A 19,743-nucleotide genomic window follows, 5' to 3' on the forward strand; every position below is an offset into this window, starting at 1 on the left:
CACACAATTACTCTACTTTCTACAATGGAGAAAGAGGAAAATAGCTACGACACCATGGGACTAACTACTAAAAACCATAGTCAGAATGGTGGTAGCTGGCCCCTGAGACTTGGAGTCCAGCTACTTACTCTTTTTGTCACAGTTGCTTTTTGACAGCCACCAAGCTGAAGAGTCAACATGAGAATGTGGATGCTGAAAAGTCCCATGTCTGTGTGACCATTCTTCTAACAGAAAACAGGGCAAACAGCAGAAACATGTCTTCCATCTTACTTTTGCCTTTCAAATATCAAGCCAGTTACATATATTTTGGCAGAATTTCTTTTGCTATCAAATCTTACCTGCAAGACAGCCTCTGTATATGGGAAGTTTGAGTGCCCACTATATCCACCACAGTAAGCGGTATGGTTTTCACATTTCAGGCATGTTTTCCATAAGGCTTTGTGTGTAGCGGATACTAAGTTGAAGCCAGAGTAACAATTACATTCTATTACATCTCTACTTGTCAGTGTAGTTAATTATATAACAGAATGGAATGCAGCAGTTTTACTTTAGGGAATCCCTAAGGGGGAATTCCTATTTATCAGAAAAATGTCATAAGGAGGGAAGACCCTGAGCTGGGAGAGTATTCTAAACTGTTTTGGTTTCAAGCACCTTGGAAAGTACTGCAGGGAGACATGCAATATTATAACCTAACAGTGCCTACCATGACTGGGGCGAGTTGTCTTTAAAAACGTGGCTAAATTTCAATCCTGTTGCTCTCTTGCTGCACGATTTTGACCCCACTGCCCTCCTCACCAGCCAAATACAAATTTTGCAATGGGTAATTAGTGCAAAATGGTTTATGTATGATAAACTAAATAGACTTATTCCTAAATGGAAACAGAGGTTGTTAAGTAGTTGTTTTCCTCTTCATTTCATGCAATCAGTTATTACAACTCACAGGTCAATTATTCTTGAATTTTAACCAAAAAATTCTAAATTGTCTTGACAATAAACAGGCAAAATAGGTAAAAGAAATTCGCAAAACAAGCATCATGAGCAACAGGGACCATCCTGGCCAGATGTTGAGATGCATTTATAAGCAACTGTGATTGAAGGAGGAGGTGGTGCTGGACTAGATGGGAGGCCACAGCAGTAAAAGAACCCACCCAGACACAAGGCAACTGCATTTGGAGTTAATAGGCAATAAAAGAAACGCCTTGAAACATTCCAAAATATTGGTCCTGTACTGAATTCTTCTGATTTTTCCCACAACTCTGTGTAACCCCTATGTGGAAATGTGAAATAATTTAGTAATTGCTTGCACCTTTGCATTGTACCCTAGTGAATACATTTGGATATATTTTAGACACTTTTTCCTCCTCCAAATTAAGAGTCAGGCAACATATTGTCCTTTTAGTACTTATAACCAAGTAGATATTATAAAATCACTGAGAATCTTGTTGGGAGTGGGGTCAGTTGGTAAAGATATAATTGAAGTAAATACTCTGCGTTTTTTTGTGTGTGACATTTTTTGCTTCAGGAGAAAGAGGCTGAGTGAATAGGTTAATTGATAATAGTTTCTGCTATAACTTGCTTTTCTCCTGCAGAATCGTTTTAGTACATTCTTTTATTCTTAGGCTCACATGCTCCTAAAGCAGGGAAGCCCCCACAGCCTCTCTACTTCCCATTGCTAATCGCTATGCCCTCTTATCAACCGCAGTAATAAACTCAAAAGTATGGGAGGGCTTTAGCCATGTGGAACTTCTGGGAGAGGTCTTCACTGTATTCAGGATTCACTTGGACTAAATGACCCAAACCTCATTATCACAGTGTTTTAAGTAAGTGACTATACGAGTTATCATCAAAACTGGGACACTTTTGCAAAGGTGCACTGTTAACTACAGCAAAATGGCAGGCATAAATTGGAGATGTGTGGTCATCCTAATTATAAAGGTCCTTCAAGAATAGTGTTTGAAATGTGAATTAAGGTGATTCAAAACCAGAGCATAAGTCTTAGTATTTTCATGTGTTTCAGTTCGCTTTCTTTTTTGTATATTAATCATTTTCTGAACTCTGATCATGGGATAGATTCTGTATTAAGCACTAGGAAAATACAGATAAAGAAGATACCAGTTTTGGTTTTTCTTCACTCAGAGTATTATAGTATTTTAGAGCAGTGGGTTTCCAGTCTGGCTCATAGCATACTGAGGATCCGAGGGCAAAAATTCATTTTATGCTTCCCCCAAATTAAAGTATGTTCTGCTTAAGTATGACAATTTAAATGCCCCTGTAATGGTTTTATTAATCTTTGTCTATTTATACTTGGGATTTCATTTATGATTTGGCATGAAGAAACCATTTATTTTGCTAAGGAAAAGTTGGAAAGCTACTGGTTTGGGACTTAACAATTTATATTTAATATGTTGTTATAAGGTTGTTAGGCTACCTTTTAAAAAAGGGAAGAACTGGACTGATTAAAGTTGAAACACATAAAGATGTAAACTGAGTAGGAAACAAGCAAATTACATGAAATATATAATGGGCTGCTATGTATTAAAGGTTTTGTGATGCTAGAGGGCACAGGTAGGACCAATAAGGGGTACTTATTCAATACAGGATTCAGCTGCAGAAAACTTTTTAGCAGTCATAACTTTTCCGTCATGGAAGGGGCTGTCTTATAAGGAGTTACTTGTCATTGGACATGTACAAGTGAACTCACAGATGGTGGTTAAGCTTCATCTTGAACTCCACATGAGATGAAATGTCTTCATTAACAATTTCACACTTCAAGGATGTTAAACTTTTGTATTGGTGAATGTTGGGTCCTTTCCTACTTCCTTAAAAATGTCTAGGGAGAGAGAGAGAGAAAGTGTGTGTGTGTGTGTGTGTGTGTATGTGTGTGTGTGTTTTATTTCCCCAGAATATTAGGCAACTAAGTACATTTTTCATTCATTATATTTTATATTTTTACACAATGATCAATAATTGATAAAAATACAGAAGCAACTACAACAGTTCTTTCATCAAGAGAAACTTAAAAGGGAAAATGTCCACTGATGTGATTCTGAAACTAATTTGAAACAGCCTGGTTCATTTTTACTCTGTTGCTATTGGTTAATGCTTAACCAGATTTTGTCTCTGTTTCAAAAGCTTGAAATAAAAGTGGAACAACATCCAAAATGACTTAAGAAAAAGGTCCCTAGTTGAAAATGGTTCCAATTGTTTTGCTATTAAATATGAAATTGCAAAACTAGCTTCTCTTACATAATTTGAATTTATAACACATTCCAGTGAGAAGCTTGTCTATTTTTCATACCATTTCAAATACTGAGAAATAATTTCTCTAGGCTCTTGGAATTGGTGTTAAATAAAAATTATAGTTCAGAGTACATAATGCATGAAGTTGGATTTCTTTGTTTTCTAAAACCGTATCTCATGGTCCTTGAAGGTTGATAATTTTTATCCCTGGTACCACTTTATTTTTCTATTATTTATGCTTTTAAAAATTTTAATTCAGCAATATTCTTATATTTTGCTTTAGAGTAAATTGATTTTTAAAAACTTATTTAGAGACAGGGTCTCATTCCGTTGCCCAGGTTGGAGTGCAGTGGCACGATCATGACTCACTGTAACCTTGAACTCCTGGTCTCAAGTGATCCTTCCAGTTCAGCCTCTTGAATAGCTGGGATTAGAGGTATGAGCCACCATGCCCAGCAATTTTTCTTTTTAATTAAAAGAATTTTTTTTTCCAGAGACACAGCTTGTTATATTGCCCAGGCTGATCTTGAACTCCAGGCCTCAAGTGATCCAGGTCTCCCAAAGTGCTTGGATTATATGTGCGAGCCACTGCTCCCAGCTACGCTTTTTCTTAACAGATATTTAAGATGATATATAATTAGAGAATCAGCAATTAAACTGGAAATTTTGATTTACAAAAACAATATAATGCAAATTCAGTAGTATTAATTTACATTATAGGCCAGGTGTGATTACTCATGCCTATAGTCTCAGCACTTTGGGAGGCCAAGGTGAGAGGACTACTTGAGCTCAGGAGTTTGAGACTAGCCTGGGCAACATAGTGAGACCCTGTCTTTACAAAAAAAATTTTTTTTAAATAGCAGATGTGGTGGCACACCTGTAGTCCCAGCGACTTTGGAGAGGCTGAGGTGGGAGAATTACTTTATTTAGTCCAAGAGTTGCAGGCTACAGTGAGTCATGATGGTGTCAACACACTACAGCTTGGGCCACAGAGTGAGATCCTGTCTCAAAATAGCAATAATGATAATAATAAAAGAAATAAATAAATGATAATGTCCAAACCAAATTCCAAAGCTCTAAGCTAACTTATAGTAGTTCTGATATAGGATACAAACAGCACAGTTGACAATTTTGTGAACAGTATGATGTTCAAAAGGCTGAAGTATTGTATAATCGGTGATTCTCCATCTTGTTGCTGTGATTACTCTTAGCAGATTATGTGGTCTGAATAAACATTGCTTCACAGCCATAAGCAATGCTGTCAAATGTAAATATGTCTTACCGTTCATCAACAGTAGACCCATATTCATTGCAGAAAAAATTAAGAATTTGTACTTTTTCAAGTTATAACTAAAATTGCTTTAAAACCTTATTTTATTGAGATATCAAAATGAATTTTCAATAACAGAAAAATACAAACAAAATCATTAACAAATTAATTAGAACATCCTCATTTCATAGCCTGACTAATGGGCATGACAGACTTGAAAATGGATAACTAAAATGAAGTGTTTATGTGTTTTAATACAAGTCTGAACAAGCTGTCAGGGAGCACACTGGCGATTTTTCCTATTGTCACTGTTTCCTCCTGGGTGAGGGGCAGAATCTTTATGAATTAGGTATTTAGCGTGTCACCTTTACAATCTCAGATTTTCACTTCTAGAAGCAGATTTACTGAACTCAAAGAGGTGCGGGCTATGCTTGCCTGTTTTCGCTTGGCCTTATACAGAAAAGCGGTCTACTAGAATAAACAACTTCGAAGAAACCTGCTACAAGGCCTATTTTTGCAAGCACAGCACACGCCACAGACTAGTCATAATGTTATAGAACATCAAATGTTGCGGGAAGAGATTGTGAAGATGATCATTAGTTGCTTATTATTTTAGATTTGCAGAAACTGAAGTCCAGAGAGAATTCACATTTTCTTGGTGACTTTGCCGCATGGAATAATCCTTATCAAATGTGACCTGGAATGCAAGATTGGGGCCATGTATCTTCTGTGCTACTTTTCAGTGTTGTGGTCGCGAACTTTCTTGGCGGAGAAATTTTGACTCCTGTACCCAATTCCATTGCCTTTTACCTATGCCGTCTAGTTACTATCTAGCGATCAATAGAGTTATAAGATTGTTTAATGAAACTTTCCCACTGTGGATGCTCTTTGGAGGCAGAACATTTGGGTTTAAAGGCAGCCTTCGATATGTTCTAGCTGATCTATTACATTGGGGAAGTCTCTCCCGCTTCTCTAAATCTCGGTTTCTGAATACTCAAATTAGAAAAGTAAATTAGTTCCTAAGATTTCTCCTACCTGGGGCTCTCCATGACCTTCTGGCTCTTAAGCAGTATGTCCTGACTGTTGTCAACCAAGTGTGTTATTTTCCTTGACTGATAGAAGCTGTGGCAAACAAAAGGCCAGTTACTCAGTATTTGTTCCGTTCTCTCCTTAACCTTCTCTCCTGAGAGTCCTGATCTTTCAGTGCTGTTGTTTCCCCGTCAGGGTTGATTGTTTCCTTTTTGAGTGCCATTCTGAATCTGAAGTGAAAGTGCAGTGCAGTGTGTGGAGGCATGTCACTGTTCTGTTCTGTCACACTTCTTTTTTTTTTTTTTTTTTGAGACGGAGTCTCGCCTTGTCGCCCAGGCTGGAGTGCAGTGGCACGATCTCACCTCACTGCAACCTCCGCCTCCGGGTTTAAGCAATTCTCCTGCTTCAGCCTCCTGAGTTGCTGGGACTATAGGTGCACGCCACTGTGCCCTGCAAATTTTCGTATTTTTAGTTGAGACGGGGTTTCACCATATTGGCCTGGCTGGTCTTGAACTCCTGACCTTTGATCCACCCACCTCGGCCTCCCAAAGTGCTGGGATTATAGATGTGAGCCACTGCGCCTGGCCCTGTCTCACTTCTTTATCTGAGACAATGTTTACTTCTCTAGGCCCGACGCTTCTCTCTCTTGCTGCTTTGTCGTTCATTTGGATCCTGAAATGCAGCTGAGTTTTTCTTGTCACCTGCAGCATTGCCAAGAACAAGGAGTGCACCATTAGTGTTAATTTATTTTTTCTGGTGCCCTCTGCAAGGCAGATGGGCATTTAATGTGTTGATTCCAACCCTATCTTCCCTCACTCTATATTCCCTTGTCTCATAGGAGTTAAAACATAGTTTTGTAAGAAACCTCAGCTCCTTGAACTTGTGGACTTGTGGGGGCATCATGGAAACATGAGAGTTAGAGGGAGTGGTAGTGGATATCTAATCTTTAGTGTACAGATAGGAAGGGTCCCTGAGGTCCAAAGAGGTTAGGAACTAAAGTCATAGACCCAATTAGTGAGTGAGCTAGATAGAAACTACACCCAAGTCCTCTGCATCTAAGTCTAGTGCCTTTTCCAGTTTTTCCAAATGTCTCTCAGATAGCCTATATAAAGGTTTGGCATTTCTGTAGCGTTGTTCTCTCGTTACCTCTTCTGAGCAATGCCAGCTGTCCATGCAGAGAGTGGGGCACTTAGCCAGTGCTGGGCCAAAGCTGTCTGTAAGAAGAAGTTGAGTGAATACATTGACATTTTCAGCCCATGGTAGATCCTGCTTTGCCCTTCTGGCTGTATCTGACCTGATAATTCAGAGGAAGAGTAAATACATTTGCTGTTCAACTAACAATTGTGTGTAATTTTCAGCCTGCCTTATTCTTCAACGCTGTCTTCCCACGCTTCCACCACATGCCACAGCATATCTGCTTCACAATTACACTGGTAGGGACTTACACCGTTTGGAAAAGGTTTGCCTAAATACTTATTTACTTTTGCATCATACATCTTGATTGATACCTTGTTGATGTCTGAGATCAACCCAATAATCTCTCCTTCAATGGGGAGGATAGAAGAGTCAGGGAAACAGATGATAGAAAAAGAGGACTGCTTCCTCACTGATGAGCAAAGAGGAGAATTACAGATGATATCTAATCTCTCTGCTTTACTTGGCGTTGGCTAGTTGTACAGTCAAGATTTTTCACAGACTCTTAGGAGTTTGTGAGCAGAGTTGTCATTTGTACCATCTAATTCCATCACCACATTTTTCGAGAAGGACACAAGATTTCAGAGATAGCAGAAGTTACACAATAGGCTCATGGCAGAGCTAAGACTGAAAACTGGGTCTGAGTTGTGAAGATCAGGCATCTTCCCACTAAATACTGAGGTGTGGGCAGTAATGGAGACGGTATAGCCCAGTGGGGGAACCGCATTGTACCAGTTCAATGGATGATTACGAAAGGAGTTTTGAAATTCCAGGAAGGTACTGACTTTTGTATAAAGAGAACGTTTAAAAAAAAACCTCCGAAGCTATAGGAGAGTGTTATTTAAATTGTAACTGCTTGTTTAAATGAAGAAAATGTTGCTAAGGGATGTATTCACTAAACGTTAGTCTGCCGTCAGCTACTTCTGATGTTTACGTCAAATAGTCTCTCGATTCTGTGGTGTTAATGTGTGTCCCTTTCCTGATACCATTCATTTATTCAGTGCACACCAACCAAGAGCTGGGCCTTGAGTTAGTTGCCATGAAGATGCAGGGACTAATACAACGTCATTTCAAGATTAATATAAATGCTCTAAGTCAGTTATTCTCAGCTCTCGAATCAGACTATATACATACAGATCCCCACATGAGGCTAGCGTGCAGACCGTTCTGATAAACACTACTGTAAACTTATTGCACTGGAGGCTAGATTATACGATGTAACGGTTGTTTTTCACTTTCGGTGATCTATACAAATCTTTTTTAGAAGAGTAGAATATTGATTTGGGGAAAAAAGGAAAATATGACCAAACACTACTTAGTTCTGTTTTTGTGGATGACAGTGACTTAGCATTCACATGGTATCCCGAGAGAGGCTTAGTAGCTTTGTAAGTATTCATTGTCAGTTTATCAATGGCCCTAAGTTTTCCTACCTATAAGGGCTGGGTCCTGGTCATCATATAGCCTTTCATAGTTAATTGTGTTCTGTTGTGCCTTGATTTTTTTTTTTTTTTTTTTTTTGTCTGTTGACTATTTTCTTCATCACTTTGTGGTCCTGTGGCTTATTATGATTAGGTTTGAGGGTACAGAAAAGGGAAGACATTATGGCAAGTGGAATTCAAGAACTAGAATGGAAATAAGACCAAAACATACTGTTAAATGCTGATTTCCTTTGGATGATGGTGTTTTCCTTTTTTCTCCAAATAGGGAGGTACTACAGCAGCGAAGACCAGAGATTTGGAGTCAAAGATCTGGGTCCAACCTTCAGCTTTGCTATTCATTAGCTGTATATTCTTGAGCAAGTTATTCAACCTCTTGCAGTCTTGCCTTCTTGATTGGCTAGATGTGGGTAATGGTAATGCTACCTCATATGGTAGTCAGGATGACTGTGTAGCCATTGAAAACCGCTTGACATATCATAAGCCTTCAATGAACACTTGTTATTTATTGTCAGTCTCTCGCCTTCTTAGGACAGCTCGGGGAAAAGACAGAAGAGGAGCAGAGGAGTTGATAAGTGAAACCTCTTAGGTTCTTCTTATGCTTTGCATTGGATGGTTTCTGAAAGACCAACACTGAGGAAGCAGCTCCCTTCAGCAGTAGGCATCTTGCTTAGAGGAGGGCCATTGTTCTTGCTTTCCTGTCTGTTGACTGTGTTTGTGTATTTTCATAGCCTCTCTGGAAATCTTCCCTTTCACTTCTTGCTTTCATGATGATTATGAGCTTAGGGTGAAACCTATCTAGAATCAGAGGAAGTAAGAGCAGGGTAAATCTCGGTCCAGCATCCCCAGTTCTCACCACTGCTTATGTTTGTGTTGACATGGATCTCTCTGAGACGCCGGGCAACCCCAATGATAATGTGCTAGTTCATCTGTTCATTAAATTTGTGAAGTTTCATCAAAACCATCTATCAAAATGAAGGGCTGTAAGATTTTAGAGAAAGAAAGCACTCTAGAATATTAGAGCTGACTGAGACGATACAGGTATTCATTCTGCAAATGAGTATCTTCTATTGTTAAAGGTCACACTGCTATAGCTGAGACTAGAACTGGGGCCACAGGGAATCTATGTCTCCACTATTGGATGTATCATTTTCCTTGGATCCGTCCTACATGATTTAATTTTTAGTGCCTAGAGTTTTCACTCTTGTTATCTTCCTGTTCAAGGATAAAATCTCTAGCTTCTTATCTTTATGTAAGACCTTTAAAAGGCAGGACTCATGTTATCTTTTAAAACTTCCCCTAACTATTCTCCCTGAATCCCTCATTTTGGTACCACTGGTCTGATCCCTGTCTTACAGAAATGTCTTGCTTCATACCTGAGCTCACATTATTATTTCTAATATTTGCCCTGTTACTCCAGTTTTCTTTTATTCACCCAGCTTTCAAAGTCCTGGTTAAAGGCTACCTCTGCCAAGCTTATGCTAGCTTTTCTGACATCCCCCAACATTTTTCATGTGCTTTCTGTGTTGCTCTCTTTCTCTTTTCACATTTATAAATATTTCTTCCTCAAATAGGCTTTGAGCTCTTTGAGTAAAGAATAAGAATCTGATTCATCTATAGCTCCAGTGCCAGGCAAATAAATTCATTCATTAATTAAATTAACACATTTTTATTGAGTACCTATCATGTTTAGGCCCTGGGATTATAAATGATAAGTATTTCTACTCTTAAGCATTTGAGAGTTTAGTTTGGGATACAGGCAAGGAGACAGACTGAGTACCATGTGATGAATGTATGACAGTGGTATGTACATGCTGTGGAATGGTATTATAAGGCTATGTAACTTGAACTGTAGGATATAGTGCAAGATTTGTTTTTAAGGACTAATGAAAAATATACTTATGATCTAAATTGATGAAAGTATACATACGATCTAAATTGATGCACAGAAAGTTGGAAGTCATTTTTAGAAAGTAGTAGCTTGGTTAAGAGATAGCAGAGATAAAACCTAGGAAACAAATGGTAAATTTCTGGCAGAAAAGTAATGCAAAATGACCTCAGAATAATAGAAAACTGGTACTACTATCATAGACATTACTGGAAATCTGATTAATGTCTGTTAAACGAAGGTATATTTAGATGACTTTATGCTTAATTTTTATAAACCTTTAAAAATCAGATAATTCCAATGTAGTTATTAAATAACCAAGACAGTAGAGGAGGTTAGAGAAAACCCTCTTATCAAAACCTAATTATGATAAATAAAACAAGCAGAGAAAATGCAATAAAATGGTCTTATGATTATATGTACATGAATTATAAATAAAATAGCATAGTTTGTTAATATATCAAAACACAACTGTAACAAAGAATTTATTCTAGGAATGCAAAGATGGTTCAATACCTGGAACTTTATCAACATATTTTATTACATCATCAAATTAAGGGAGGGAAAAAGAGATGATTGAGTGGTTGTTAAAGAGGGCACTGCAGCTGTGACTAGATAGGATTTATTCCACAAATGCAAAGGTGGTTCAATATTTGGAAATCTATCAGCATGCTCTATTATATCACCTAATTAAGGGAAGAAAAAAGATGATTGTATTAGTGATTGCTTTAGCAATTCTAGAAAGATATGAGTAACTAAGGAAGAGTAATGTTCATTCATTCACCCATTTCTGTGTAAGATATTTTTGTAAGGGCTTCTTGCCTAGGGATATGCCAGTACAGTGAGACTACTTGGAGTTTCCGGCTTGTTGAGGCATGTAGGCAGGTGAATTAAATGACTTCCTTGTGGACTGTATTAAGTATGCAGAAAGTACTAAAGAGCCCAGAAAAAGGAATTAAGCTACTCTTCTTTGGAAGAGTTAGAGAAATGTTCACAGAGTTAGAGACATTTGAGCTGGGACAATATAAAAACATAGGGCTTGGTAGGAAGCAAAGAAGGAAATGGCATCGTTGATAGTGAACACAGCATGAGCAAGGTTTCAAAATCATGAAAGTTTATTATAAAACCTGGGAATGGTGTCACTGGGTCACTGCTGACACATAGAAGAATGGTAAGAGAAGATGCTGAAAAGGTCATCTGCAAACAAATGATTAGTCAGAACACGGGCCTCTCAGGAGGAGCAGGAGGTGGTTCTTCTTCATGGAGGGAAGTATCCGGGTAACTTATGGTGCTGGGCATAACTGAAATGACTGTGGAACCAAAGATTTCCATATGATGCTTAAATTTTATTTATACTCTTCCAGAAATTGCCTATTTCTTTATGCTGTATCTGAAAAGCCAAGATGATAAAGTCAGTAACTTGAGATTGCTGTGAAAATGTGAATCTTTGCTTAAGAAACTACTGCATCCTATATTAACCAATTTTAAAACGTTTCATTGTAAAATAACGTTAGATTTATAGAGACCTTCCAAGGACAGTATTAAGCCATTTAAAAAATTAAAACTTACACTACAAATGTGCACAGTGCATTAAAATTCCAAACCTTTACTCGATCCCTTTTATTTCACACTTACATTCACGTTAGTCATACTGAAAGCAAACCAGTCACTTTTATCACTTTTATCCCAATTTAGTAGAAGACCAAACCTCAATTAAAAGCAAAAGCAAAACCAAAATTGGCATCTCTCAACCCTGTGAGATGGGTTTGGTTTTGGTATTTAGAAAAAAAAATCAACTCAAGTTATTCCAAATGTGCAGCTAAATTTAAGAACCATGAGTAAAACACACATTCATTGGTTGTTTTTCTATATTGGTTTTGTGCTAGTCCTTAATGGTAGTTTTTAAATGTGTAAAATATGGTACATGCCCTTTTAAGGAACTCACAGTTTAGCAAGCATATGTGTATCTTTGTGTGTGTGTGTGTGTATACACACATGTATATATTTGTGTATACATATGAATATGTAAAAGGTACAGGTGAAGGAAAAGAAAAGAAAGATCCTGTAACCAGAGTGAAAAGCCAATACCATCACTGGCTTCAATAGCATGTGTCCTGATTTCCAGTTTAGAGTCTTTGTCATTGAATCATGTTATCCTCTTCTTTTATGAAAACTGCACATCAAGCTGTTCTTCCAAGCAAGATGGTCACAAAATTGCCATTGACTTTCTGTAAGAATAGAGGCATCCTTTTTTCTCACTTTGGATAGCACTTTGCACTATACAATGTACTTTAAGATCTCATTGGTTGCCATAAAAATTCTGAGAGCTAAGGAAGACAGAGGTTTGTTTGTTTTTTGAGACAAGGTCTTTCTCTGTCACCCAGGCTGGAGTGCAGTGGTGCAATCACAGCTTACTGCAGCCTTTGTCTCCCAGACACAAATGATCCTCCAACCTCAGCCTCCTGAATAGCTGGAACAATAGGTGTGCACCACCACATCAAGCTAAGTTTTAATTTTTTTTTTTTGTAGAGACAGAATCTCAATCTATTGTCTAAGCTGGTTTGAACTCCTGGCCTCAGGTGATCCTTCAGCCTTGGCCTCCAAAGTGCTGGGATTAGAGGTGTGAGCCACTATGTTTGTCTGAGTTCTCTGAGACAGTGAAATGACCTGAGGCTCTAGAGGAGGTGCTCTTCAAAGTCATGCCACTTGTTGGTAGTGTGGACCGATGTTAATATCCAGGCAACACTGTTTCCCAGCTCTCGCCTCCACCCTGTGTCTCTATTACTATGCCATGTACTGAGGCCTTTGATTTTTTTTGTGTTCCAATGTTCTTTGTCATTACAGACATCTGGAAGTAATCATGTAGCCCTCTTAATTAATTCAGTTCAATTAATAAATTAGTAGGTGGCTTTGGGGCTGGGGGTGTGTACAGGGTGCCTTCCGGGTGTCCCTGTGCTGGAGAGCTCTTGCAATCAGGCTTGGAGAGCCCTCCTCAGCAGCAACCTGCGAGGCTCATCCCCAGCAGGCAGGCTGACTGGAGAGGTGATTGGCTTATGCTGACAGAGGAGACATTTCCTTTCTTCAAATAGTATGTGCAATCTGATCAGAGCAGCATCTGGGCTGGGCTGGGCTGGGCTGGGCTGGGCTGATCTGATCTGATCTGATTGTTCCCTCCTACTTTAAGCTCTTCATGAAGATCCAATATGGGATCAGCTCAGCATAGATGTTCATGGGCATTTCATTGTTGTTCAGGGCTGACCTTTGCATTACATGTGTTGAATATTCTATCCTCTGGCCCTAAATTCTAATAACTGTCCCAGACATTGTGGCAACCTATGTGCCCCTCCTCCCCTTTTCCACATGCCCCTTGGTGGAGACCAGAGCTGCTCCTGTGGATGGGTCATTTAAAAGTGTGCTGCTAGGTATCTGTTAAGCCTGTGTTTCCAAAATAAACTGTCAGTGGTTCCTTAATGCCTGAAGAATAAGTTTAAACTCAAGTGTGGCTGCTAAGCTGCCTGTGCTTTGGTTTCAACCCAGCTCTTAGTTCTTTTGCTTGGTACTTTATGTTATTCCCCCTCCAAGAACACTAAACCTAAGTGCTGTGAACTTTTCTGCCTATATAATTTTGCTAACGTTTTTCAGGCTCAAACTCTACTCAGCACTCAAACCCAGTCTGTATATCACTTCATCAATAAAATCTTGTTAATTCTGCCCCCACCAAGAAGTGAGCCTTTTCTGCATCTTTGCCACACTTGTATTTAACCTCACTTAGGTAACTTAGCACTTCATTTAGGTATAACCATTTAATTGGTGAGATAATCACTTTAATAGATTATTAATAAAATTGAAGCTCTTTTCCATCCTCCTACTATAGAACCTCCTTCAAGTTATGAAGCATTTCTTATTCATATCTGTTTCCCAAGAGTGCTAGGTACTGAAATAGGTCACTATTGGAAGGGAGATATTCAAGTTTGGGGGAGTGTCCTCTTCCTTCTCCTCCTCCTCCCCTCCTTTCTTTTTCTCTTTCTCCTTTTCCTCCCCTTCTCCTCTTCCTCCTCCTCTTCCTGCTGTCGATTCCTCTGCCTCTTCATTTTTCCTTCTTCCATTTTCTTTCATCCTTCTTTCCAGAGAGCTTTATGAAGATTCGTTTAGTATGGATTAAGATAAAATAGCAATGAAGTGAGGTGTTATTTTCTCCATTTTCATGTTTCCATACAAACAATGTTTATTTCTTTTTAATCACAGATTCCAACCATGTCTCACCCATCTTGGCTGCCACCCAAAAGCACTGGTGAGCCCCTCGGCCATGTGCCTGCACGGATGGAGACCACCCATTCCTTTGGGAACCCCAGCATTTCAGTGTCTACACAACAGCCACCCAAAAAGTTTGCACCAGTAGTTGCTCCAAAACCAAAGTACAACCCATACAAGCAACCCGGAAGTGAGGGTAAGTGCTGGGATTTCAGAGGTGGGTGATTGGAGTAGGAAAGTTCAATGTTACGTAGGTGATTTATAGTAAAATGTTGTGTCAGAAAAAGGTAGCTTGTGATTCACAGTGTGGTTATCATACTTTATAGGCTACTAAAAGTAAAGGAGCCCCCGGAAATGGTCTAGACCAACCCCTTCTTTTAGGAAAAAGACTTTTTTGGACTATATGGTTATGGTTACATAGTCAAGTAGGGTTAGAACCCAAAGTAGAAATCTGACCTCTTCAGTCACAGCTCAATGCCTTTCTACTGCATTATCTTCCACCTCCAGCTCATTCTCTAGTAAGGTTGTACCTACCAGACAATGGTCCCTCCCTCTTGCCCTTAGACAAATGTCTGCGAATGCTGCCAAGCAGTAGTCCAATCAGAAACTTTTTACACAAAGTACACCTAATGACGTGCATGGAATTGTTTTACCTCCTCTGGCTGTTTTTCTTCCCTTAGGCTGCTGAAGGATGAAGTTGTCTAGAGAGTTCTGTGAGATCTGCATATGCCGGAGCTCCCAGACAAATTTGAGTGAAGCCTAGTTTTAGGGGTTTGAATAACAATGCATTCAGTTTACATCAAGTAGCTTTGAAGGTCTGTGTGAGCTCCAGCTTTTGCGTGTATTTGTGTGTATACACTCACACACAAAGCCTCAGGGTCAGTGTAAATGGTACCATACTGTTTGGTTGAAAAGGTTACATATTTATACCAATGAATGTTAGCAGCTCATTTAAATTCAAGAAACAATACTTAAAATTAAAAACCTGAAGAATATTCGACTTCTAGGAGCTAATAGAGAAGAGGCAATGAAAGATTTAGCTCCTCTTTCTTTGTTTTCTGTCTCTGTCCTGCCATTTAAAAAGTTATTAATATCTTTCCCTCTCCATGATGTTTCCAGTTGCTTCTTGGATGATATGAATGTTTGTTTTATCAATATTGTATGCAAGTATTTAACACTCTGTGTTATGGTCCAGTCCTCCGCTTTTCTTCCTAGTCCTCTCCCACTCCAAGTAAACACTTTATTGGTATTTTGGGTCTGATGCCAGAAGCCTAGTTAAGATGTCTAGCTTGTGTAGCATGACCGGACACCTAGGCTGGGTGGTAGGATGCATCAGGCTTCCGCATGCTTGGCTAAGCTGCAGCTGTGGATCTTCAGGTATCCTTTTTCTCAGAAAGTGCAACAATGAGACCCTCAGAAAGCTGCTCTGGAAAAACAATAAATGAAGCCTTTGGTGCTATACCAATCTCTACAGGACACCATGATGTTTTAGTGCCCTTGAAGGAGACCGCATCTTTGCAGTTAGTCAAGCGCTTAGTGAAACTGGTTTTCTTTGACTCTTCCTTCTTCAGTAATTTCAGGGCTTGAGAATGGGATCTGGAAGAGCATCGCTCTTCGTAGGAACAGGTGGAGCAGTATGTCGGCTTCCTTATTTATGTTTTCAATGGTTCCCTTTGTCAGCTTACCAGGGGCATTGTTATTTTGTCTCCTCATTTTTGGGGAAAGCTTCAGTGGACCTCCCTTTAATAGGAACAGAAGAGAGACATGGCCAGTTATAGAGTAGAAGGCAAAGGTGTGAGGAAGTCTTTGTAGGTCTGAGAGTTCTTATATGTCTGAGCATTATGGGGAGGGCAGGTTTTATATTGAGTGGGCTAAGAAATGGCATATATGAGATAGGGAGAAGAGAAGCATATAATGGCCTTCCTTTAGACTCCTTTATTCTGAATTTGACATGCCCTGCCTGAGCTATGTGTGGTGCACCCACTATCTTATTCTCTAGAACACCGAAGTGATTTGTTTGCATGCTCTGCAGTGCACAGTCCTTGGCCTCACCTTCAACATGCCACTCCATACGTTTTTGTTACCTGGCAAAATGCTGTTTATATCACTTTCTCCAAAAGTCTAGGTGTGACCTAGATCAGAAGTAATCACTTCCTTCCCCAAGTTTCCACATCTTATTCTATTACTACTGAACTTCTGCTTGGTATTCTGTGACCACCAAATTTGTTATTGCTCCTGCTTGCATTCTGTCCCATATTGAACATGTAGTATATGCCAGGCTCTATGCTTTCTCATTAGTATTTTATTGCCTTCTTATGTAGCCCTAAAAAATGTTTTTTTTTCTTATAAAGAAATGGAAGCTTAAAAGAGGTGACATTCTCTATAATTTGTTTGGAGTATGTTTCTGAACCGAGGCTGCTGTCCATTTCCAGCATGCGATGCTGCCTGTCCTTCTATTCACAGCACATGTGGCACCAAGCCCCATATTACAGTGATACGTCCCTGCTTCCCTCATAAGAATATATGTAAGCTTTGCTTCCCCATTGAAGCAACAAGACATGGTTTCTCACTCGTCCTTATGTTCCTCATAGCTCATATTATGCTACTGTGTTTTTAGTAGGAATGGTTGCATATGGTCAAATGTATGTCTGTGTGTTCTTATGTATGCATATATATTTGGATGGCTGGCGGATGGCTGGCTGTGTGAGTGCACTGCTCAGTAATGCTTCTCCAAAGCAGTTTGGAATATGGTATAACTCAGTCTTTTGTTTTCTGAAATTTTGGTTCTTTCTTGCATTTCTGCCAATTCTCACTCTTTTCCTCTCTCCCCCTCTCTCTAAATATAATAACCTTTACCTTTTCTGAATATGCAAGAGAAGAAATTTTCCTTTAATATGTAAGTTAAAGACAAATCTTGGGAACGGTTTATGGACATTCAGACTTTTTAAAATAGAAGCTACATTTTTGCATCTGCTGTATGACACAAAGATGTATCCACGTATTTGTTGGAAGAATAAGATTTGCTTTTTGTTATATTTAATTTAAATGTTATCAGTACATTCTTTTTACTCTGAACATTTTTGTAACTTCTCCCCATTGTGTTGAAATGTTTACACATTTTAAGTTTATAACAATCCTTTTTCTTTTACTTTTTGTTCATTTAGAATGTTCTATATTCTTAGTGAAATTCCCCAGATAGTAGGTAGCACAGGTTTTATTTCCAGTATGCCTTGTTGATACCAGCTTATGCTCCATATTGCCTTGGCTCATGCTGTTTTTTGCTTTTAACATGTACTTGTCCCCAAGTTTCCTGCTTCTACAGTCTTAATTCATTGCTTAAAATTGACCTCCAAGGCTGGGCCTAGTGGCTCAAGCCTGTAATCCCAATACTATGGGAGGCCGAGGCAGGTGGATCAACTGAGGTCAGGAGTTCGAGAGCAGCCTAGCCAACATGGTGAAACCCCATCTCTACTAAAAATCAGCTGGGCACGGTGGCAGGTGTCTGTAATACTGGGTACTTGGGAGGCTGAGGCAGGAGAATTGCTTGAACCTGGAAGGCAGAACTACTAGAAGTCACACAATTCATCTTGTTCTGGTGTAAATGTGAAAACTGCAGTCTAGAGAGTGTAAGCTATTTGTTCAGAGAAGCACAACCTGCTCAGATTTGGCACTCAAGTCTTTTCTAACTCTAGAGTAAACCCAAACCTTGTACTATATTCTAATGGCAAACCATTGTTTACTAACTCATACCTTCATGCATCACATACAATTCTTATGACAATGTGTTTTTTTAATATATTTGCTTGTATATGCACCTGTTTGCTGTAGTGTACTCTGAACTGTGAGAGTCAGGGGCTGCCTGACTCATGCCTTTTCCCTCAACAGCGCCTAGCACGAGACCTGACACATAGTAGGAACTCAATAGTGTTTGCAGAATGGAATTAATTGATGAAGCTGAATAGTGTAAATCTGCTCACTAGACACATGTGCTCCATTCTCAGCTACTTACTAGACACTGTGGTTCTGCAGCTTCAACCTGTGTCTTTGAATTACCTTTCCTTCCTGTGCCCATTCTTTGAGGTTTTTAGTCCAGGAGTTATCTAATCATTGCCACGCTGATGTGGCCAATTACACGTCTCACCTTGGTGTTACGTCTGTAATCTCTGGAGTTTGCTGTCTCATGTTTTTATTCTGACTGTGAAAGTAGAAAACTACTAAAATGTTTTCCACAACAACTTATCTTTTGGGGATACCCAGATTTATGGTTTTCTTTGATAAGATATTCTGCTAATAACCATTTTCTAAAGGGCTTTGGCACTCTGAAATGTGGGGCATGCTTTTTTCCCAGTTAGTAGCTCTTTGGATCTCAGGGTCCTTTTGTTTTCCTTCCATTGTTCTCATTCTTTTCACTGATTTTGTAACAACTTGTATTTTCATAGCTAACTTAGAATACCCCTATATTTCCACATGCTTTCTTTGTGTTCAATACTTTGTGGTTATGAACTCATATATATTTTTAAATTAAATTTTGCCTTATTAGAGTTTTTTTTTTTTAAGTTCAGTAGATTTTGCGGAACAGGTGGTTTTTGCTTACATGGAGACATTCTGTAGCGGTGATTTCTGAGATTTCAGTGTTCCTGTCACCCGAGCAGCGTACACTGTAGTCTTTTATTTCTCATGTACTTCCCACCCTTCTTCACCCTGAGTCTCCAGAGTCCATTATATCATTCTTATGCCTTTGAATCCTCATAGCTTAGCTCCCACTTATAAGTGAGAACATACGATATTTGGTTTTCCATTCCTGAGTTACTTTTAAAATAATGGTCTCCAATTCTATCCAAGTTGCTGCAGATGCCATTATTTCATTCTGTTTTATGGCTGAGTAGTATCCCATGTTATATATATATATACCACATTTTCTTTATCCATTTGTTGGCTGACTTGTATTTAGAAGATTACAGCCGACAATCATGAAAAAATGCTCAACTCACTATCCAGGAAATGCAAATTCAAAGCCACAATGAGATACCACCTTATTCATGCAAGAACGACCATAATTAAAAAAACAATAAATGTTGGCATGGATGTGGTAGAAAGGGAACACTGTTGGTATTTTACGCTGTTGGTGGGAGTATAAACTGGTATAACCACTATGAAAAACAATATGGAGATTCCTTAAAGAATTAAAATAGAAATGCCATTCAATCCAGCAATCCCGCTACTGGGTATCTACCAAAAGGAAAAGAAGTCGGCCAGGTGCGGTGGCTCACACCTGTAATCCCAGCACTTTGGGAGGCCGAGGTGGGTGGATCACGAGGTCAAGAGATTGAGACCATCCTGGTCAACATGGTGAAACTACAAAAATACAAAAAAATTAGCTGAGCATGGTGGCACGTGCCTGTAATCCCAGCTACTCAGGAGGCTGAGGCAGGAGA

At 39.1% G+C, this 19,743-nt stretch overlaps 1 protein-coding gene across 25 annotated transcripts in view; it reads left to right on the forward strand.

Moving 5' to 3' along the window:
• The window catches only part of LPP (LIM domain containing preferred translocation partner in lipoma), a 745,086-nt gene that overhangs the window by 246,287 nt on the left and 479,056 nt on the right, over nucleotides 1-19,743 (forward strand). For all 25 annotated transcript variants that reach the window (XM_035276043.3, XM_078350484.1, XM_078350478.1 and 22 more), the window contains one exon: nucleotides 14,303-14,504. In XM_035276043.3, the coding sequence (XP_035131934.1) occupies nucleotides 14,312-14,504 (193 nt within the window). In that variant the 5' untranslated portion in view covers nucleotides 14,303-14,311. The remainder of the gene's footprint in view (nucleotides 1-14,302; nucleotides 14,505-19,743) is intronic.

Source organism: Callithrix jacchus, chromosome 15 (genome assembly GCF_049354715.1).
Source record: "Callithrix jacchus isolate 240 chromosome 15, calJac240_pri, whole genome shotgun sequence".
In the NCBI taxonomy this organism is placed as follows: Eukaryota; Metazoa; Chordata; class Mammalia; order Primates; family Cebidae; genus Callithrix; species Callithrix jacchus.